This window comes from Pipistrellus kuhlii, unplaced genomic scaffold (assembly GCF_014108245.1).
Source record: "Pipistrellus kuhlii isolate mPipKuh1 unplaced genomic scaffold, mPipKuh1.p scaffold_m20_p_26, whole genome shotgun sequence".
In the NCBI taxonomy this organism is placed as follows: Eukaryota; Metazoa; Chordata; class Mammalia; order Chiroptera; family Vespertilionidae; genus Pipistrellus; species Pipistrellus kuhlii.
In genome coordinates, this window is record NW_023425525.1 from 4,138,403 (window position 1) to 4,161,254 (window position 22,852).

Here is a 22,852-nt window from a genome sequence, read left to right on the forward strand (position 1 = left end):
GAGCAAGCAATCATCTCATTGGTAACCTAGTCATTTCACAATTTTCAAATTACAGAATACAGCACCAAGAAATAGTATCAAGTTAGAGATATGGGGATCTTTATATTAGCTTTTTTGGGGTCTTTTATTTGGTAAACTATACATAAAATTTAGCATTTGTAGGCGTACAGATGTGGTATTCAGTACATTCATTGTGCAACCATCACCACCATCCAGCTTTTTCATCTTCTCCAACTGAAACTCCACAAATTAAACACTAACTCCCCATTCTCCTCTTCACGTACTTTCAATTCTCCCAAATGAAAGTGATCAGAGCCACAGTCTCCTGACACTGTGGTGCTTCCATTACCCATGTGTCAATGCTCACACTTGAGGGAGTCTATTTAGGCCCTCTTTGACAGTCTCAATTTTTTCAATTTTATCCCCAACTCATTGTTGTTGTTGTTTTTAATTTTTAATATGTTTTATTGATTTTTTTACAGAGGAAGAGAGATGGATAGAGAGTTTGAAACATCAATCAGTTGCCTCTTGCACACCCTCCACCGGGGATGTGCCCACAACCAAGGTACATGCCCCTGACTGGAATCAAACCATGAACCCTTCAGTCCGCAGGCCGACGCTCTATCCACTGAACCAAACCAGTTTTGGCTCCACCTTACCTTTTAATGTACATTTTGTAATACAAAAATGCACCAATTTTGACCATTTAAATCCACCTAATTTCAGTTAGATGGGAAAAAGGAAATTCATATGCCTATGAATCTGGCATCCAGAAGTGGACACATTTTAAACAAATAAACCTTTATTTTACACTAGAGGCCCAAATTCGTGCACTTGGGGTTGAGGGTCCCTCAGGATGTGAGATGTCTGACAGCTTAGGCCTGCTTCCGGCTGTGGGAGGACACAGACCAGGGAGCAGCTCCCACGGTGAGCATCTGCCCTCTGGTGGCCAATGCGACCAGTTATTCTGCTGTCTGCCGAAAGTGAGGGCACAGGCCAGGCCCAGGATCAGAGCCAAGGAGGGATGTGGGAGTTCGGTCAGCTGGGGAGGGACCATAGGAGGGCTCCAGGGCATGTCAGTCCTTTTCACTCAGTCCCAATCAGCTGGACACCAGCAGTCAGCTAATCTATTGGTTGGAACACCTGCCCCCTCTGGTGGTCAGTGTACATCATGGCAACTGGCCTACCGGTCAACTGTCTGTCCCCTGGTAGTCAGTGCACATCGTAGCCAAGTGGCTGAGCAGCCTTAGCATATTACGCTTTAGTTGAACAGCCAACTGGCCACTTAGCATATTAGGCTTTTATTATACAGGATTACAAATAAAGACTTTTAATTGCCATAATGAAGCAATATGTGTTTGTGCTTCATAGTCCTCAGAGTGCTAGGAAATTCAAGTGTTCTAAGCCACATCCTAAAAAATTAGCCACGAGTCTTTGAGAATCTATGGGTAGTGTGTGACAGGAGCTTTTTTCCAGAAGTACTAGTATGCATGTTCCTTAACTTGTATGTAAAATTGCCGTTTTTCTACAAGTTGCCTCTCCTGTTTGCTACTTTACAGGTTAACTACCACTGTTAGAAAACTGGTGCATATTCCTATAGATTTTATCCTATGCACAGAGATTTAAAAATCTAGTATTTGTATACACAAATTGTCTTACATCTTTAGTTCTTCTAGGACAGATTGTACTTTTATCCTGTTTTTAAGGGTTCCATGATCATTCTTCCCTGCTTCCCCAATTAATAGGAAGCACTGTTGCAGGGAGTTAGAACAAGTTTTTCTTACCTTCGATCAGTATAGGTAACAGCCCTAGCCAGTTTTGATGAAAGCACAGAGCATCAGCCCATGGACTAGAGTCACACGTTCGATTCCAGTTAAGTATACACACACCTCAGTTGCAGGCTGGATCCCTGGCCCCAGTTGAGGCACATGAAGAAGGCAAACAATCAGTGTCTCCCCCCCTCCACTCTAAACATCAATGGGAAAAATATCCTTGGATGAGGATTAACAAAAAACAAAAAAAAAGAGGCCCAGAAATACTATTTTTTTGTATGTTGCACATCCAAATCCATGCAATGTAACACATCGTCTTTATTATTTTTTTAGTAATTAGGGAAATGAATTTTTTTATTAACATTTTTAAATTATCTGTGTACATATTTTAACATTGTCCCCTCCCCCGATACATACCTTCCCTCCCTAGAGTTTTGTGTCCATTGGTTGTACTTACATGCATGTATACAAGTCCTTCGGTTGATCTCTTATCTCCCCCAGATCTCCCTACCCTCCCCGCTGTAATTTGACAGTCTGCTTGTTGCTTTACTGTCTTTATATCTGTCTTTTGGTTCATCAGTTTATAATGTTCTTTAATATCCATAAATGAGTGAGGTCATGTGGTATTTCTCTTTCATTGACTAGCTTATTTCACTCAGCATGATGTTCTCCAATTCTATCCAGGTTGCTACAAATGAGAATTCCTTTTTTTATGGCAGCATAATATTCCACTGTGTAGATATACCATAGTTTTTTGATCCAATCATCTGCTGATGGGCACCTAGGCTGTTTCCAAATTCTAGCTATTGCAGATTGTGCTGCTATGAACATAGGGGTGCATATATCCTTTCTGATTGGTGTTTCTAGTTTCTTGGGATATATTCCTAAGAGTGGGATTACTGGGTCAAATGGGAGTTCCATTTTCAGTTTTTTGAGGAAACTCCATACTGTTCTCCACAGTGGTTGCACCAGTCTGCATTCCCACCTGCAGTGCACGAGGGTTCTTTCTCCGCAACCTCGCCAACACTTGTCGTTTGTTGATGTTGGCTATTCTGACAGGTGTGAGATGGTACTGCACTGTTTTGATTTGTATCTCTCACATCTAGTCTTTAAGCCTAACATGTACCCATATATCTGAAGCAATACACCCATGCACTCACTTCTGACAAAGTTCCCTTCTATAAAAAAAACCTGCCTGTTGAAACCTCCAAAACCCTTTCAGCAGGGCCCAGCCCTTACTTATCATCTGTCTTCTCTTGTCAAACACTCCAGGTATTCTGCCTTGTAAGGCCAATACATTTGCTGTTTCTTACACCCCAACACACTCTTCCTTCCAGATAAGACTCCTTCCCTTCCCTTCAGATTTTACTTAAATTTCACCTTCTTAGGGGAGACTTCAAAGATTGGTCTTTTAAATTTTATTTGCCCGCCCCCTATTTAACTATCCTCCTTCCCTGCTTTTTTATCATCAACACATATATAACACGTCTATATGTTTAATTATGTTTAGTCTCTTCACATGGCTCTTTTCTTCCAGACTGTGGCTAATATCATCACTTTTTGTTGATATACTTCTTACATTTTAAAGTATTCCCACAGTCAACAGATTATTAACATTCTCTTTAAGACAATGATTCCCAATCTTTTAATAAGAACAAAAATCCTTCAACCAGGATCCAACAAGACATTGCTTTGTTCTTTGAATAGGCTTTACTGGGGGGAAAAAATTAAGACAAAACATTTTGTAGTTTTTTAATTAAGATATCTGAGGTAGCCCTGGCCGGTATGGCTCAGTGGATAGAGTGTAGGTCTGCGGACTGAAAGGTCCTGGGTTCGATTCCGGTCAAGGGCATGTACCTTGGTTGCAGGCACATCCCCAGTGGGGGTTGTGTAGGAGGCAGCTGATCGATGTTTCTCTCTCATCAATGTTTCTGGCTCTGTCTCTCTCCCTTCCTCTATGTAAAAAATCAATAAAAATATATTGGGAAAAAAAATCTGAGGTACTTCAATCCCATAAATCTATTATACAGATGATAATCTAATTTCATATCTGCTTTGGGGGAGAAAACAAAGCTGCTCATGCTCCTCTACTTTAAAAAATATATATTTATTGTTGACAGTATTACAGATGTCCATCTTCTAAACCTTTTTATAAAGATCACTTGACACATCAGATAAGATACCTCTTTGCTAAAACACCCTCCTCTTACATTACAGTACCATCATTTCAGTGTGTTTCCTATTAAAATGTGGACTTTTTGAAGACATGAACCTTATCATCTTTCCTTCAGCATGGTGCTTGATACTATACTCTCAATATTTACAATGTGGCCCCCCAAAATGGGAAAGTAAAACAAAGGTTTTTAACAACTGAATAAGAAACAAGGATTACATTTAGATATAAGCAAAAATGTTAGGAAAAGGAAGAACTGGTTCCTAAATCATTCCTGTTATATTTTCCCTTTGTAACACAATAAAGAGACAGTCCCATTCTCAAAGCAATTTAACCTTTATTTGAAAGGAGGTGACTTTTCCCCACACGTATCCTCTAGGACTCTAACCTACAAACAGCCTGCTTAACCACTGCCCCGCACCCAAGATTTCCAACAGCAAAGCACACAATTGCTCTAAGTAATAAATAATAAGGGCAATCCTTCACTAATTAGGAGAATATTTAAATTTCAGTAAGTTCAACACACAAAAAACCACACTGAAGCTTGTAAGGCTTAACAGATGTAGTTTAAATACAATGTTTTACAGGAGCCCACAAGCGTTCCATTTCTAAAAAAAAGGAAAAAAAAGATGCCCCTTTTAAGGTTCTAAATTTTCGTTTTCAAAAGAAATGATCAACTGTTTTATAGCTTCAAACTTTCTACCTCAACTATTTAACTGCTCTGTGCCACCCCAGACAAACCTGACATGACTGCACTGTTTTATGTGTTACTATTTTCTCCAAAAAAAAGTTAAAAAAGGATTTTGTCACAAATGTAGATTTCTAATATAGTATCTAACAAAAAGGAAGCTTTAAAAAGATCATTTCTTTCCTCTTTTGATTAGCCAGAAGTTAATTTTCTATAAAAGCAAAAACAAAATAAACAAACCCAAAGTGTAACAATGGGGATTCCTTTTTTTTTTTTTTTTTTACTAACGATGTTTTAACTACTCAAAATGACAATTAGATCTTTAAGAGTATAATAAAAGGGGTGGAAAACACCAATGCAATTGACAAAGTGTAGACGCTAAATAAACCAAAGATTTTTTTTCTGGGTTCTTTGTAAGTAGGAAGGATTAGAAGATCAGGGAAATCCAGAATTAAACAACGAGAGAAAAAGATATCCTCAAATGTAATTATTCTCTTCATCAATAGCGTCCTGAAAGAGAGAGAAAAAAAGTTAAAATGACAATTATAGTTTGGCTTGTATACAGTAAGAGTCACCATACACTCTAATTTTCTAAAACTAATGATTAGAAACAAAGTTTTTTTGTTTTTTTAAAAAAAATATATTTTATTGATTTTTCACAGAGAGGAAAAGAGAGGGATAGAGAGTTAGAAACATCGATGAGAGAGAATCATCGATCAGCTGCCTCTTGCACACCCTCTACTGGGGATGCGCCCGCAACCAAGGTACATGCCCTTGATTGGAATCGAACCCGGGACATTTCAGTCCCCAGGCCGACGCTCTACCCACTGAGCCACACCGGTCCCGGCAGAAACCAAGTTTTTAATGCTACAGAAGCAGAGGACTTACTTGGGCTGTAGGAACGAGATCTGGATCGTGATCTGTATCGGCTATAGTAAGGAGAAGGTGATCTTCTTCTGTAGGAAACAAAATATCACTTAGCATATGCATAACCCAGAGACAAACAAAAATAAAAATTCCCATCATTCAAAATAATAATGGACCCAAGATGGTAACTATTAAGTTCTGTGTGCCAATGATACCAAAACAATAAGTATATGGCACAACAAAATACTAACAAATACAGATAACTTACATCTGTACTCAGTTTTGAAAAAATAATTCTTTCCTATTTTCTCAAGAAAGCATCATATAAAATATTTTCAATATTTTTCTTAATACATATTAAACATAAATCGAAAGTGCCAAGTAATACAACTATCATCTAATTTAGAAACCACAAGTTAAATATCACCTGTATCGGTAATCGTAGTCTTCATATCTGTCATAACCACGCTCATATCCTCTTTCATAGTAAGAATCTCGACGTCTGCCGCCGCCTCCTCCTCCTCCGCCGCCACCACCGCCGCCGCCTCCGCCTCCACCACCACCACTACTACAGAAAAATGTAAACCTTTTACATCAATGTCAACGATTATTTTCCCAATATCACTTAATATAAAATGGTACTTGAGTAAAATAAAATGGAGGAAAGAGGTGAGAAAAGGCCAAGAATAATCCTTTCATGCCAATCACCTATGTCTTAGTTGGCTGCCGACCACTGTATTCTTGCCTTGGCTTCTTATTCATTACATAAATAACCAGGAAAGATTATACACACCTCTCCAAACTGTAAACTGCTCTTCTATTAATGCCCTGCCAAAATCACCAGGACCTTTTCAACAGGGTGAAATGAACTGTGCTGGAAAACAATACCAAAACACTAAGAAGTGCCCAGTCAGTGTGGCTCAGTGGTTGAGCGATGACCTTGAACCAAGAGGTCACTGGTTTGATTCCCAGTCAGGGTATGTGCTGGGTTGCGACTTGATCCCCAGTGGTGGAGGACATTCGGGAGGAAACCAATCAATGTTTCTCTCCTCCTCAATCTTTCTAAACAGCAATAGTTTCTTAAGAATGTATGATATTTTCCTATCTAACACATTTTCTATTTGTAGAATACCAAGAGCCAAAAACGCACTTCGATAGTTTTAATTTACCCTCCTACTCATTCATACACACACATGCATGCAGTGGACATTTGAACCACACCAGCCTACTTATACAAAGATCCTGCCCCCCTCCCCCCAATAAATACCTGCACTGTTTTCTATCAATGGCTGGGAGTCTGTGCATGCAGAGGGACAACTGTCTGCATTGATCCATGCCATTTCACTTAGGGCACTTGAGCATCATGGATTTTAGTATCTACAGGGGTCCTAGAACCAATCCCTGGTAAATACTAAGGGAAAACTTAGTTTTTGGAGAGCTGAAAGTTCAATGTGGATTTAAAAAAAAAAAAAATTATACACACACACACACACACACAAATATATATATATATTATTGATTTTTTACGGAGAGGAAGAGAGAGGGATAGAGTGCTAGAAACATTGATGAGAGAGAATCATCGATCAGCTGCCTCTTGCACACCCCCCACTGGGGATGTGCCCACAACCAAGGTACATGCCCTTGACCGGAATCGATCCTGGGACCTTTCAGTCTGCAGGCCGACCTCTACCCACTGAGCCACACCGGTCTCGGCTCACTGTGGATTTTTGACTGCACTGGATTTGGTGCACCTAACCCCTTCGTTGTTCAAGGGTCAACTGTTTGAAATGATTCAAAGAAAATATACAAATTAAATAAATTTCCATTTTTATAGGGAAAATTTTATCTTTTTACTAATCAAAATTTTGTAGATACATCTGGTAGACTTCTGGCTAAAACAGTTTAGCTTAGGAAACTTGAAATCTTACTGAGTTGGTCTGCCCATGTAGATGCCTGGGGTAGGTGTGTGTGCTCTCTTGGTGATAGAATAGTCCACACGAATTCTTCTACCATCCAGCTCCATTCCATTTGCCCTTTCCATAGCCTTAAAAAAAAAAAAAAAAAAGGGCACAGTCAGACATACATAATTCACCAAGGAGAGACTATCAAAACTGTAATAAATTAACATTTTCATTTGAAATTTCAAAAATTAAAAGGCTCTAACCACTTCTTTTTAAACAACAGGGAGTACAGGGAGTATGACTGAACATATGAATCCCTGCTATGTGCATGTCAATAGCAGTGAGTTTTCTAATGTACACATGGAAACATACGCAGGCCTGCACTGAGAGACTGGGGCAGCTAGAGAAGGAAGGAACTATACAACTCAGGGAAACTGGCATAACTCTGGGGGTGCAGTGACTGATTTCAGCCTGGGCAACTCAAAGCACAGACTGCAATTCAACTGACAAGTCTAAACCAGCCAAGCATTTCCTTAAGAACACACCGCCATCTAGTGTCGTGAACACAAAAAGAACCTCTCAGTACGTACTCCTGTCTTATACCTGCATTTATATTCCCTCTGACCTTCGACATTAATACCAATAAATACAATAATAATTCTATCACCTTAACAAATTTGCATGAAGTTCTTTGGAACTAAGTAAAGTTGCATTTTCATTTTATTTTGCCCAGGAATAAATGGTGTGTGTATGTGTGTATGTGTGTTGTCAAGAGAGAGTACAAACAAGTTTCATATTTTCAAAAGCTTTACTTGTTCACACTCAACATTTACTTCAGGTCAGATATCTTGAGATTTCTAAATTTACACCTTTATCCCTTAATTGAGAAGAGAAATAAGCAAAGTAGTGCAACCCCCCACCCCCGACCCCATTTGCAGTTTGTCATCCACAGTCAACCTCGGGATGAAAATATTAAAATGGAAAACAGCAGAAATAAACAATTCTTAAGTTTAAAAATTGTGCATGTCCTTCCCCAGATGTGAATTATCACTGTCCAGTACATTCACATTATATAATCTACTCTACCCACCCCCATCCCCACTAGGCACTTAGTGGCTTGGCTATCTGGATTGTCAAATCAACTGTCATAATATCAGTGCTTGTGTTCAAGTAACCCTTATTTTACTGAAAAATGCACTAAAACAAAGGAATAGCAATGCTGACAATTCAAATATGCCTAAGAAAAGCTTTAAAAAGTGCTTCTTTGAAGGGTCCCAGAAAATGAAACTGGCCATTCTGTTACACTTTGAATCAGGTCAAGAATGAAAGAGGACATGTTTATGAAACTGGGAGTCTATTAATCAACTTTTAATAGTAATTCAATACTATAATCATGCACATCAGAAAATGTTCAAAGTGACAATTATAAAAACAAAATTACCTCCTTCGAGTCATCTATTCTTTCAAAATAGACAAAAGCAAATCCTCGTGAGCGCCCAGTTCGCTGATCATAAACCACATTGACACCACTCAAGGGTCCATATCGAGAAAATACTTCACGAAGATCTCTCTCTGTTGTATACAAACTGAGGCCAAACACTCCCAGACAAGTGTTGGGATCTGGATTTGCCTGTTGAATAAAGATGTCATTTAATTTTAAGCTCCAAATTAAAGTAAATATTAAAACAGATATACTATGCATAGAACACCTTACCCAAAGACTACACTGTTTCAAATGACTTGAAAATAATTTTTAAAAATATATATTTTATTGATTTTTTACAGAGAGGAAGAGAGAGGGATAGAGAGCTAGAAACATTGATGAGAGAGAATCATCGATCAGCTGCCTCCTGCATACCCCCTACTGGGGATGTGCCCGCGACCAAGGTACATGCCCTTGACCGGAATCAAACCTGGGACCTTTCAGTCCGCAGGCCATGCTTTATCCACTGAGCCAAACTGGTTTAGGCTGAAAATAATTTAAGAGGAAAATGAACTGATGAGTTAGATCCTACAGTTCACAATAACACTCCTGCCCTCCATGGAATAAACTTCAGGTTATAGCCTGAATAAAACAAAATCCCACACTGTAGCCTAGCAATTTGAAAAATGCATAGTAATAATTCATCCTCAGTTTAATGCCATATTTCTAGTTTATTAAAATGTTTTACATGCCTTATAGATGTGTACTCAATCTGACTTTATCTGCAATTGCTGATTAGGACTCCCCACTGGCCATTTTCATTTTTTAGTACTAAATTCACATGGCAGTCTACAGTATCACATGGGAGAAACTACTTTTTAAACCATGGTCTCGCTCTCATAAAGCAAGATATTATGCTATGACTAAACACATATTAAAGACAAAAGAAGTTTATTACTTTTTTAAACAACATACCCTGCTGCCTGTATGTCTTCTCCGGTTAGACATTGGAGAATGAGTTCGGCTCCTTCGACGCCGGTATTCTAGTGTGTATGACCTACTTCGAGATCGTCTCCTATGAGAGTGAGAATGGGATCTGGATCGGCTGTAACGTCTATGAGAATGCCTCCTTGACCTCGACCTTGGAGAAAAGTAAAATGCAGGTAATATTGAAACAAATGGCTAATGCCAAGGACCTATACACATATCCCTGTTTATTCTCAGCTCCTTTCTGAAGAAATGGTAGTCTTCCTCTCATTCTCTTAATCATTACAATCTCCCCCCCCCTTTTTTTTTTTAACAATCTCTTTCTTGTTCTCAGTCTCTCCTTTCTCCATTCACTCTTTTCACCTTACCTTACAAGCATGTTAAGGTTCTGCTTTCTTTTAAAAACAAAATAAAACAAACAGCCCAACTACCACTAGGAAGGAAATTCTGCAATATTCAACACATGAAATATGAGGGCATGATGCTAAATGAAACAAGTCACTCATACTATATAACTCTTTTAAAAAAATATTTTATTGATTTTTTACAGAGAAGAAGGGAGAGGGATAAAGAGCTAGAAACATCCATTAGCTGCCTCCTGCACACCCTCCACTGGGGATGTGCCTGCAACCAAGGTACCGTATTTTCCAACGTATAAGACGACCAGGCGTATAAGACGGCCCCCTAATTTTACAGTTAAAACATAGGTTTAGGCCTATATTCGCTGTATAAGACTACCCCCCACTTCCGAGGCAACACCAGTTCTTTTTTTAATAGACCGTCTCTCTGACTCTGGCCAATCCGAGCAGGCTTTTTATGCATGCAAATTATACATGTTCTGTACCCGAAGCTACACTGTGTTCTAGTAAAAAGCCTGCTCAGATTGGCCAGAGTCAGAGAGATGGTCTATTAAAAAAAGAACTGGTGTTGCCTCGGAAGTGGGGGGTAGTCTTATACAGCGAATATAGGCCTAAATCTATGTTTTAACTGTAAAATTTGGGGGTCATCTTATACTCCGGAAAATACGGTACATGCCCTTGACCGGAATTGAACCTGGGACCTTTCAGTCCGCAAGCTGACGTTCTATTCACTGAGCTAAACCTGTTTTGGCTATAACTCCATTTATAAGAAGCATTGTTAGTCAAAATCATGAAGACAGAAAGTAAGATGGTCACTGCACCTTGGACCTAAGTCAGAATCTTCAGGCAAAGAATGTAGATGGAATGTGAATCTTGAAAAAGCTTCTCAAATCATTTTGGTAACTAGCATAACATACTTACATCAACTTTCTCTGCACTAAATTATATGCCAAGAAAATTATTTTGTTGTGCAAGTATTATTGAAATAAAATAAAAAACTAATCCTCAAATGTTAAGCACATTTAAATCAACTGACATTGCTGTAATAGCTAGTATCTGATAGTTTAGAGATAATTCTACCTTATATCTAAGTCTATATATAGAATGTATTATTCATTTCTAAATTCCATTTCTAAACAGTTTGAAAAGACTACTTCATGATTTGAATCTTTGATAAAATCCTATCTAATAAAGAGGGAATATGCTAATTGACCATCACTCCATCACAAAGATGGCTGCACCCACAGCTGAGGCCAAGTTCCCATACGGAGCTTTAATGAGCAATCAGCAGGGACCTGAGGCTATGCCCTCCCTGTCCCCGTGGGGCTTTACAGGAGATTTCAGGTGGTATCTCCTCCCCCACCCGGCAGGGTCTGACAGGGAACCTCAGGCCGTGCCCTCCACCAGGTGGGGCTTGACAGGGGACTTCATGCCACGCCCACCCAAAAAAATTCGTGCACATTAAAAGGGGATTAGAGGAAATAATATTGCACCAGGCTGGGGGCCCTCAGACTGCACCCCCCACCCCAGTACCAGGCCAGGGGGCCTCCGGCTGTGCCCCCCACCCAATAGGACTTGAGAGGGAATCTCAGGTCAAGTCCCCCACCTGGTGGGCTTGACAGAGGACCTCAGGCCACACCCCCGTCCTGGTGCCAGGCCGGGGGACCTGAGGCTACGCCCTCTGCCCAACAGGGCTTAACAAGGGTGGGACTGGACAGGAGTGGCTCTAGCGCAATGCTGGAGGGGGGCTGACTGGGTCTGGGTCTCATGTGATTTTGAGGTGCATGTGGGTGGGCGGGGACTTGACTCTGGGTCCCATGGTGAGTCCCAGACTCTGACAGGAGAAAGACTTTCATATACATTTTACTAATTTTCTTTCATCTCTGACACTTCTATTATAGAGGGCAAATAGCAATATTAAATTATTTCCTCTAATTAATCCCCTTTTAATGTGCACGCACCCGGTCACTAGTTTCTATATAAAATGAGATAAGAATAAGGGATTTTAGAAAAAGCAAACACTACTTTGCCCTGAAAAACCCAAGGAAAGCATTTTAAGTATTATTTTAAACACACATACCTGGATTTTGATCTTGATCGAGAATGGGATTCAGAATGTTTGGAAACCCTTGATGGACTACGAGATCCTGACCTGCTCTCCGATTTTACACGAGCAGGAGTTCCCGTTGGAGATTTTGACTGAGAGCGAGACTCCTAACAAAGAAGACAGTATTACAAATGGCACTGGTCACATAGATGCCTAACACCTAACATTTAAAGTACCGTAATTATTTATATTGATTGCTCCTGAAAAACAAATGGTTAGGCAACACCCTCCAGAAAAAATTTCAGCTCATTAATAGCCCATTGTTAATACTGCTAACTGTCCTCAATAATTCCCTACTTGAACCAGATCACCAATTCTCTATTAACTAAGTAATCATGCAAATTCATCTACAACTTGATCATACAGACACTGGAACATAAACCATACATTTACTTAACCTAGGACCCATTCATTCTTCCAGATTCTTTTAATTCTACTTCACTCTTGCTTTCTACTTCTCTTCATTCTTCATTGAGTTTTTCATTTTTCATACTTCGTGTATTCTTCCCCAATTCAAACAATTCAAAATAGCCTTAAAAAAATATTCAAGTGCTTCTATCTGACCAATCTTCTGTTCAATTTTTTCCCCCATTCAATTTTAATTTTCTGATCTTTAACACTTTTCATTAGCCTTCTTTTATCTTGCTTTATCTTCCACATTCTTGGAAAAAACTCTTCCATTTCTTCACGAACATTAACCTTAATGGAAAAAGAACATTTAGTATATTTAAGCACGTGGGGATTATAAAACTCTGCTGGAGTTCAGAATGTTATCTACCAAATGGAAAAGCCAGCAGGTAAAGTGCAAATAACTAGTTTATTTAAAAAACAATTTTATAATCTTTAAAACTGCTCAAAAGTCTAGTTTCTAAAAATTAAAGAATTTACTGAATTTTTCTAAATGTTTTTTTACCATACTCTTCACCCTCCTCCCCTTTCATGTTTCATCCTAGTTCCTAAAATTCGAACAATTTTAATATGAATACTTAATTCGAGCATAAATCTAACATGAACTATAATCCCCACCTACATTTTTACCTTTTCACTAATTTATAACCTTAAGATTCTTAGTGATCTTAAAATAAGCTTTCACTAAGCCATGCAAAGCATCCTACCCTGAAATATTTGCACATACCTATCTAAACTCAAAGATTGAAGGACACATGCTAAGGTTCAATAGAAAAAAATTAGTACAATTACTAACACCTCCCAATACTGTTTGACCACTATCTTTGCTTACTGCAACTTAACTAGGAAGATAAATTCTGACAAGCATTCTAAAAAAAAGTAAGGGGAAAAAGAAAGCATGAAATGCTTACAATAACCCCCCTGGCTTGTAAATGCCTAATATATGTATTTTAAAATTCTACATTATCCATTAAGTATCATATAGCACAAGAATTTATTACAAAATTAGTAACATGGTCTTTAGTTTTTTTTATCCCACCTCTTTTTGTTCATAGTTTTTATGCAGTTATGCATTATTTATGCTACCCCTTCAGTGACTATATCCTATACCAGAAAATTGGCTTCTGAAAAGTTGAAATTAAAAACAACAACTTTTCAAATCAAACAATTTCAAACAAAGACTTCCTACCATGCAACCTGCTTACAACTTTTCCTTTACATTTAACTTAATGTCAAAAACTGTACTAATGCTGTTAAGCATATTTAATTTTTTAGATGAAAACAAAACAATATATTTAGCCATCTATACAATATCTCACATACTCTAAATTTCTGGACAGAAGCCTGGAGCAGGAACAGCAATTCAGGCTTTTTGATTCACTGAAACTGTAAAAGCAGTATATTCAGTACTTTGGAAAAAAAAAAAAAAAAAAAAAAGGGACAAATAATTTGCTTGTAATTGCAGTCTCACAGACTGGTTCAGGAACTACGCTGATTTAAGAATATCTTCCTCTCTCTTTTTTTGCTTTCCTGTCTATAAAACAAATCCTTTGGTAAAACATTCATTTATTCTACTGTAGAATAGTAGTAGATGGAACAGTGCCTAGAACATCAACACAGCCCTTGTTATAATACGTATCAGAAGGCTTTGTGCTGTGACACTGTAAAACTTTTCATTTTACTAGGATAGAAATAAAAATCCCATATATTAAAATACCAAATTTATTCCTAAATGTTTATGTGAAGCTTTCTAGTACAGAATAAAAATGTTATGGCACAAATATATGTGTACATTTCATTTTCAAGCATTCTTTCATTAGCATGACTAATGTTGAAAATTATTCAGTAGTACTGAAAATTACCACTTCTTAGAAACTAATGTAAACAAGGTAATCAGAGACATCTTAGATTTTAAATCTCAGTCTGGCACAGCTACTCATTGGGAAAAATGCAATTTCCCCTTTATTTGTTTATAAAGTATTAAGATAGGACAGTATCTTTTTAAAAGACATTAGCATATTTTTAAAGAAGACTCACTTTTTCATTATCCAGTGTTACAAATATCTAACTTCCTTTGTTGCCTATCTTCAACTTTGTTTTAGCAGGGAACCTAAATCAGCATAAATTTTTTCATAGACTCATTCAAGGTTAAGAAACAGTCCTCTTAACTCCAGTAAACTCCTAGTTTCAAGGCTGTCACTATTGGTTTACCCTCCCAAAACAATGTATAATAAACTCGAGACTTTAAATAGATAAATCAACAATCCTCAGTACACTTAACCTAAAAAATAACCTTTAAAGAAAAAACAAAACAAAAAATGTAAACTATATATAGAAAAAAATAACTTTAATTCTTCAGAATTATTTTTATTATAATACTAAAAAAGGCCTGTCATAAGACTAGTTGTTAATAGTTTTCACACACAGAAAAATGGTCATATTAATAATTGCCACTTTTAAGCAACTTATTTATCCAAAGCTAGTGACAAATAAATGCCATTTTCACTTAACTGTACATTAGAAACTAGGCTACAACGAGCTCTTTATGGACAAATGCTACATTTCCTTTTCTACCTTCGACTTACAATCACATCATATCACAAATTTTAATATAAATCTTAAATAGGTTCCCATTCTATCGTAACCACTATAAGTCAAAAGCCAAGCAAAAAGTTCTCACTGCACAACCTGCTCAAATAACGTGTTTGTTCTTTTAACTTGTTTACTATCAAGGTACCTCTGCTGATAGCTAAACATAGCCACCACTCCCCCGAAAGAAAGAGGCTGACCATAAATACTAAGAAAGTTATGAGTATTCAATAAAGCCATCTAGGAGCCATCTTTCTCTTCTGTGTTAAATACAGTTGTATTTTACATAGTGAAAATAACTGCAACAACCACGTACTATTATTTTAATCAGGAAAATGGGTTATTCAATAGATGCACACATTGTTGCAGAACACAATTTCCACAGTAAGCAATACTGCAGTGCTTTTCAATAAAACTAGTATCATATTATAGGTGAAAAAATTCCACCAATATATGCTTAATACTTAAACACAGAAACCAATATAAATGCTACACTGTAACCCATATTTACTGTTATGGCAAGGCAAACTCTATGCCAAGTAATAGTGTCAAGTTTACACAATTCAAATCTACAGTATATGACTAGAATGTAAGCTTTTAAAATAAACTTTCTCAAAATATATTTTCCCACTGTTTTATGAAATTAGGTATCTATTTCCTTAGAAATACACTTGTGCATTTAGGTAAACTGTATGTCCAAGGGAAGAGGAGGTGTTTAAATTACCCAAATTACTTATATAGTACTGTACTAAGAACCTCACTCTTTAGGACATATGGAAACCTGTGTTCACTCAATTCTTTATTTCAGTCTACAGAAATAGCAGTTCCGTCTCCTTTCTCTTAGGTATGATAGGCTGCTGCTTTTTTTTTTTTTTTTTTAATATATTTTATTGATTTTTTACAGAGAGGAAGGGAGAGAGATAGAGAGCTAGAAATGTCAATGAGAGAAACATCGACCAGCTGCCTCTTGCACACCCCCTACCGGGGATGTGCCTGCAACCAATGTATATGCCCTTGACCGGAATCGAATCTGGGACCTTTCAGTCCGCAGACCAACGCTCTACCACTGAGCCAAACCGGTTTCGACTAGGCTGCTTCTTTTACAGACTCCCAGGCTTATAAAAGCCCCTAGCAACTATTAGAGCAATTCCTTAAAATAAATAAATAAACAAATAAATAAAAATAAAAACCCCTAAATGCTCATAACATTAGCTATTTTTAAATGATTTCCCGTTCTTTAAGATCATACCTATGATGTATTCTGAGTGAGGTTAAAGTGGTCTTTGTATCTGCAAAGGCTCACAGATATTTTAAATGTGGCTCATAAACATGTCAGCTTATATGCCATGATCAATTAAATCCTCAAAGGTATAGAAAACAACTTTATAATAACTATAAAACAACTAGATATGATAAAGCCAGTAAACAGCAACTAAAAGCAAGCTACTAAAATAAGAACTTGTCATAGAACTCTCTACTTATGTTCTCATCTTCTAATGTCATGAAGTACTGTGAATCTTGAATAAGACTACATGGCCTTAGTTTCAAGGAAAAGTTAACTTTTCCCTCTATGTCAGATAAGTCAGGCCTAGTCACAGTTATACATGGCAGTAACTTAGAGGAAGGGAAACCATATTTCCGTCCATTATTCCCCTCAACTTTCTTTCACAGGGCTTACTGATTCTTTTCCCCATCTGATCTTTGCCATTTTCTCACCTCCACTTGTCTTGCTAAATCTCTTATGACATAAGATTATCAGTATTAATTCAGCACGTAAATATATACTTTTTATGAAGGTTCCAGGGTTAGTTATTTGATACCTAAGCACCCACTGATATTACAAAGTTTTCACACTGGCAAGTTTTACAAAAATATTATGCTGATTATTCGTGACTATTTCACACTTGTTATATATCTTAGGTAAATAACTAGTTCATTTACAAAATCAAGTCCATAAAGTTTATTTGTATTTTTAATGGGGCTCATTCCTAAATATTTAAATCTCTTAATATTAGTTCAGGTCCCAAAACTGCTATTCTCTTTAGAAATGATAGATATTAAGAAGCATCTATAACAAATCTGTAAAATTACAGTTATGCTCTGTGGCTATGATTAGTTGCATTGCTCCTTTTAAAAATCCTGCCTTCTACTTGTATTGAGCAAATTAGTGCCCTTCAGTGAAAGAAATCTCAAATATAAAAATCTGAGCATTAAAATTGGATGACCCTTGCCAGGTAGCTCAGTTGGTTTGAGTGCTGTCCCAATAGGTTCAATCCTCAGTCAGGGCACATACAAGAATCAACCAATATATGCATAAATATGTAGAACAACAAATTGGTGTCTGTTTTTCTCTACCTCCTCTCTCTCAGATCAATTAATTAAAAAAAATGGATAATGATAGTACTTAATTATAGGAAGAAAATCCAAGACAAAGAAAACTGTCTTGCGTTTAATACAACCCCTACTACAAGAAAGGAAGCTTTATGCTTTTCTAATAGGTTGATGTGAGAGAAGAAATTAAATGTCTGAAAAAGGCTGAACTGAAAGCTAAAGTACTGACATTTTATATATAAAATAGGAATTTATTTATATAATTTTAAACCCTCATTATTTTAAAACTTCATCAACAGAAAAGTAAAACACCGAGTTTAAGTTTTTTTTTGTTTGTTTTTTTAAAAAGGAGCCAATCACCAAGTTGGATTTTGAATGGTGTAGTCATCGCCCCTATTACAAACCAGGTTTCAGAGAAGAAATAAATCTTCTTCTATTTCTGTGTTCAACAAAATATCCACAAATTTTAATTCCAAATTGGTACAGATGAATTTGTGTTTTGCTCTTCATTTGTATTATCTAGTCAATCACGTGTGTGTGTGTGTGTGTGTGTGTGTGTGTATCTCCCCCCCCCTCCCTCCCTTCCTAGGAGCCGGTTAAGGAAGTAGGAGTAAGCTCTAACAAGAGGCAGGAAAAAGTATTATTTTTCCTATTTAAAGCATAGACAATTGTGGAATTATAAGATGGACTTCCACACAATAATCATTAACCTCTATTAAAATCACTGGGGCCATTGTATGAGAATATAATTGGACTCAATATTTTTCTAAGTTTCATTAAAAAAAAGAGAGGAATAAAATAAGTAAAACTTAATTTTCATTCTCCTTAATTCCTCTAAAGGACACTAAGATTTTTTGAATCCTACTTTTAGTTGAAGCTGTATGAAACACAGAACTCATTCTTTTTATGATCCACCCACAAAGTCACAGCTGAAGTGCCAACTCCCAGCTCCAAAAGACATTTTCACTTAAAATACTTTTGTTAACATGATATAAATGTCCCAAGCAAATTGTTTTAAAGAACCTATTTTAAGAGTACCACTATTATCTTGGAGTTCTTAAAAATGTCTCATTCTTAACATTACATTGATGTCCTGTATAACTTCCTTCCTAAAATATATATTTTTATTGATTTGAGAGGAAAGGGGGGAGGGGGAGGAGAGAAAGAGGTAGAAACACCAATGATGAGAGAGCATCATTGATAGGCTGCCTCCTTTGACTCCCTCCTTCCAGTACCCTGGCTGGGATTGAGCCATGACCTCCTGGTTCATAGGCCCATGCTCAACCACTGAGCCACTCCAGGCAGGCCTAAATAAAATATTTAAACTGTGCCCTGATGCTCTTCCTGTACCAGTCTCTTTATTCTTTGCTAAAATCCCTTTCATTATGCTACTCCCAGAATTAATCCATAGATGGCTCCTCACTGCATATTGGATTAAATCCAAATTCATAATTTAGAATTCAAAACCCTCCATTATCTGACTGCATATTTAGTCAATCTATCATCTTCCACTATCCCAGCAATCTCCTCCCTCACTGTCACATCCCTACAATCTTTCCCTTACCAAAAGACCCAAAGGAAGGAAGTTCCACATGGCAGGTAGAGCTTCCCTTTCCAGTAGCTCACAGAACTGCTTGGCACATTTTCTGAATTCCTTATTTATTCTATCACACAGCACTTGCTTAAGTATTTTACCCAGATTTGAGCTGTCAAGTCATCCCAAATAAGACTTCAAAGTTTCCCCCCTGAAAAACATCTGGCCTTTATAGTAAAAAGGCAGCAGCAGATTCTCAACAGTTTCACCTCAGGTAGAAGAGAATTTCGGTTAGCTAAGTCTTAGTGTCACTTATAACTAAATTCAGTCAATTATATTTTCTTTCCAGTACTTTAAAATGGAAGAGACATTAATCCATAATGGAAAATCCACTGATGGCTCAGAGGCACTGAAGTAGATGCACTCTTAAAAAAAAAAAGTAAACAATATAGTGTTGTATGAGCGAATACCTGGGACTTGTACATCTCAGATTCCTGGCTGCATGGTCTTCTGGGCCTCAGTATTTTACTTTTAAAATGTACTTTTATTGAGTTTCAGAGAGAAGGGAAGAGGAAGATAGAAACATCAAGGATGGGAATCATTGATAGGTTGCCTCCTGCACGCCCTCCTACTGGGGAGGGAGCCTGCAACCATGGCATGTGCCTAGGCCTGGTTCACAGTAATAGTCAACCACTGAGCAACACTGGCCGGACTGGGCCTCATTTTTTAATTTCTAAAATGGTCAGAGTACTGCAGCCTTTAAAAAAATTAGTGTGAGAAGTAAATGACAACGTATGTCAACATTTTGGGGGGACTGGGTATAGATTCTATTTTTAAAAATGTATTCTGAACTCTCTAGAATAGGGGTGTCGAACTCAATCAGAGAAGGGGCCAAAATCTAAAATCCAGCCTAAATCGCGGGCCGAATGGTTTACTGAACAGTCATAAACTGTCATTGTGATGGAAACGCAGCGGAGTGCAGTGATGACAGCGAGGTGCGGGCCACATTGCAAGGCCTGGCGGGACGGATTTGGCCCGCGGGCCTTGTGTTTGACACATGTGCTCTAGAAAGTTGCTAAGTTTAAATATCTTTTCAGTAAGATGGGGTAAATATGTGCTGTTTATTCTGTAGATTATTCTGTAGATAAAGCAAATGAAATCTGAATACTGACCTGTCAGTTTTCTGTAACTTATTTTAGTAAAAAAGTTTGAAATATAACAATTATTTAAACATCTTGAAATCATTTTTTGAGCCTTTATAAGTTTAGATACAAAGAGAAGGAAACAATTGTATTCTATAAAAACTGCTGGTTGTGGTTAGCAGATAATCACTGTACTTTAAAAACCAAAAGCACTAGTGAATTGCTTTAAGAAAATGTAAATCCTCAGAAAAGCTGGCATTCTTCTAATTCCTTAACCAATTACAAATAAAACAATGACCTCAAAGTATATTAAAAAAAAAAAAAGTAACACATGAGCATGGATGTTAGTCTGAGTTCACCCACACTAAAATACCGGGTACCAGGAAAAAATATTTCCTATGGCCACAAACACCATACAAGGGTAAAAACCCTTTTCCTATTACAGCAAATTGATGCCTACATACATTTTAGATTAAAACTGGGTGGGAATGTTACATCTATTAGGTGGGTAAGGTGACAAGAATGTTAAACTAAGAACTTAAGGGAAACAAGCTCCCAAAGATCAAGTCCTCTTCCCCACAAACCAAACCAAACCAAACATTAACAAAAAGAATTCTTTTTGTACTAAATAATCGAAGAAAAGATTAATGGGTAGCAGAATTCCTTCCAATAACTACCTACCTAATAGCTTACAACTACCACCAAACGACTTTTAAAAGTTTTCGGGGACTTTTCAAGAAAGTGCTCCTAAAAAGTGAGCCATTTACCCATTTATATCTATCCCCCAGATCATATTTTTTTTAAAAATCCAATCTTATAGGAATTAAAAAGTCTTTTTGTTTATAATCCATTTAAACCTCTTTCCTCCTTAACGGTCTGGCTCCAGGTGTTGCTGTTATGAGCTTCTAAGAGACAAACTTCATTGCGGCCAGCACAGCCCGAAGGCGTTTCCCTGGCGACTGCCCAGGACACCAGCACCACGCGGCACACGCGTTGCCCGGGGGCCGCGTGTCCAGGGCTCCACGCTCCCTCCCTCCCACCCACGCCCACCGCGAGCGCTAGCTTCGGAAACACAACTCCGACCCCCACGAACCTCCCAGCGCAGGGAAGCCCAGAATCACACACACACGTCCTTGCGATGCTTCCATGCATCGACCCGTGAGCCCTCTTTGCTGACTGAGAACAGTACCCACGGACTAGCTATTTTAAAAAACACCGAGCCAAGAAAGCCCCTCAGTTACGTAAGATTAAGACACAAGACCCCCCCCCCACACACACACACTTTTTGTTTGTTTTACCGCAAAAACCTGTAAAAGGAGCGGTCAGTGTTTAGGTGAGAGGTCACACAGGAAGAAAAAGCATTAGGAGGTGAGATTACTGAAGAGGGAGGGGGGGAAAACACAACCCAACATCCAGGACACCAGAAAGAGAAAAACAAGGCGTTACAGAGCGTTACCCACACGCACGGTGCTGGGAGGAGAGGGGGGCACCGCGGGGACCTCGGGGGGCATCTGGGGACCTCGGGGGGCATCTGGGGGGACACCGGGGGGCATCGCGGGGACCTCGGGGGGCATCTGGGGGGACACCGGGGGGCACCGCGGGGACCTCGGGGGGCATCGCGGGGACCTCGGGGGGCATTGGGGGGGACCTCGGGGGGAGGCTCCCGGCGCGCTCCCCGCTCCGCTCCCGGCTGAGGCGCTAAGGCCGCCGCGGCCGCCGACTGCCCCGGTCCGGGCTCGTCCCGCCGCCCCCTCCGGCGTTTCCGCCTCATGGACGCGGCCGCGCACCGCAGCGGAGCCGGGAGGCTCGGCCCAGCTCCCCGGGCGGCCCCGAGCCCCGGGCACCTACCGCTGTCCGCCCGGAGCTGCCGCCGCGGGCCCGCCTCGGAGTCCGGTACCCGTCCGTCTCCCCCAAAACGGGGGGGACAGGGCCGCCCGAGGGGAGCCCAGAGCCATCGCGGGGCTGAGGAAGCCGCCCCGACGGGCTCCCGCCAAACTCCCCGCGCGCCCCGGAGACCGAGCACGGCCGTCGCGAAGACGGCTCCCGCGGCTTTGTACTCACTCTGCCCTCGAAGTTGTTCTCCTCTACATCACTCATGTCGGCCAGGCGCGCCCCGAGCTACGCAAGACACACGTGTCGCCTCGAGGACCGAAGGCCCAACTAGCCCGCGGGCCGGAGCGTGGCGGGAGGAGGGAAGAGTCGGCAGCAAGGGCCGCCCCGCTCCGCTCCCACTCGGCCGCAGGTCCCTGCAAGATGGCGGCGGCGCCGCCGGAAGCCTCCGGGCCGCCCGGTGCGCGGCGTAAGGGGGCGGGGCACGTCGTGACGTCGTAAAGCCACGCCCCCAGCAGGCTCCCTGGCCCCCAGCAGGCTCCCGGGCCGCCGTCCTAGCGGGGAGGGGGCGTGTCCTCCGAATGCGGGCGCGTTGGAACCTGGCTCCCTGCTCTGACCTCCAAACTTTATTTTTTATTTATTTTTTTCTTTTCATATCTATAAGTTTTATTAGATTTGGATTTAGGAACTGATATTGCATCTTTATTTATTTTTAAATTTTATTTATTTATTATTACTTTT

General features: G+C 39.3%; 1 protein-coding gene across 3 annotated transcripts; it reads right to left on the reverse strand.

The window, feature by feature from the left end:
* Positions 1-4,265: 4,265 nt before the first annotated feature.
* TRA2A (transformer 2 alpha homolog) lies at positions 4,266-22,547 on the reverse strand. Of its 3 annotated transcripts, none has more exons than XM_036453727.1 (8): positions 22,343-22,547; positions 12,251-12,384; positions 9,800-9,965; positions 8,843-9,031; positions 7,429-7,544; positions 5,928-6,065; positions 5,500-5,589; positions 4,266-5,248 (listed from the first exon to the last, which is right to left on the reverse strand). In XM_036453727.1, exons 1-8 carry the CDS (start codon positions 22,376-22,378, stop codon positions 4,948-4,950), a joined length of 1,170 nt encoding a protein of 389 aa, XP_036309620.1. In that variant the 5' UTR covers positions 22,379-22,547; the 3' UTR covers positions 4,266-4,947. The 3 variants fall into 3 exon arrangements, with proteins under 3 accessions (XP_036309620.1, XP_036309619.1, XP_036309626.1); XM_036453726.1 differs by having other exon boundaries at positions 5,928-6,068; XM_036453733.1 differs by having other exon boundaries at positions 5,038-5,143; positions 5,522-5,589; positions 5,928-6,068; positions 22,343-22,544.
* Between the last annotated feature and the right edge of the window lie 305 nt (positions 22,548-22,852).

What these genes read in the sequence shown, in the direction of transcription:
- TRA2A (XM_036453726.1), bottom strand. Translation starts at nt 22,378, where the DNA reads ATGAGTGATGTAGAGGAGAACAACTTCGAGGGCAGA. An exon ending in AGAACAACTTCGAGGGCAGA is followed by an intron (nt 12,385 to 22,342) that starts GTGAGTACAAAG and finishes CTTCTTTGTTAG; the next exon opens with GAGTCTCGCTCTCAGTCAAA. An exon ending in GACTACGATTACCGATACAG is followed by an intron (nt 5,590 to 5,927) that starts GTGATATTTAAC and finishes TGTTTCCTACAG; the next exon opens with AAGAAGATCACCTTCTCCTT.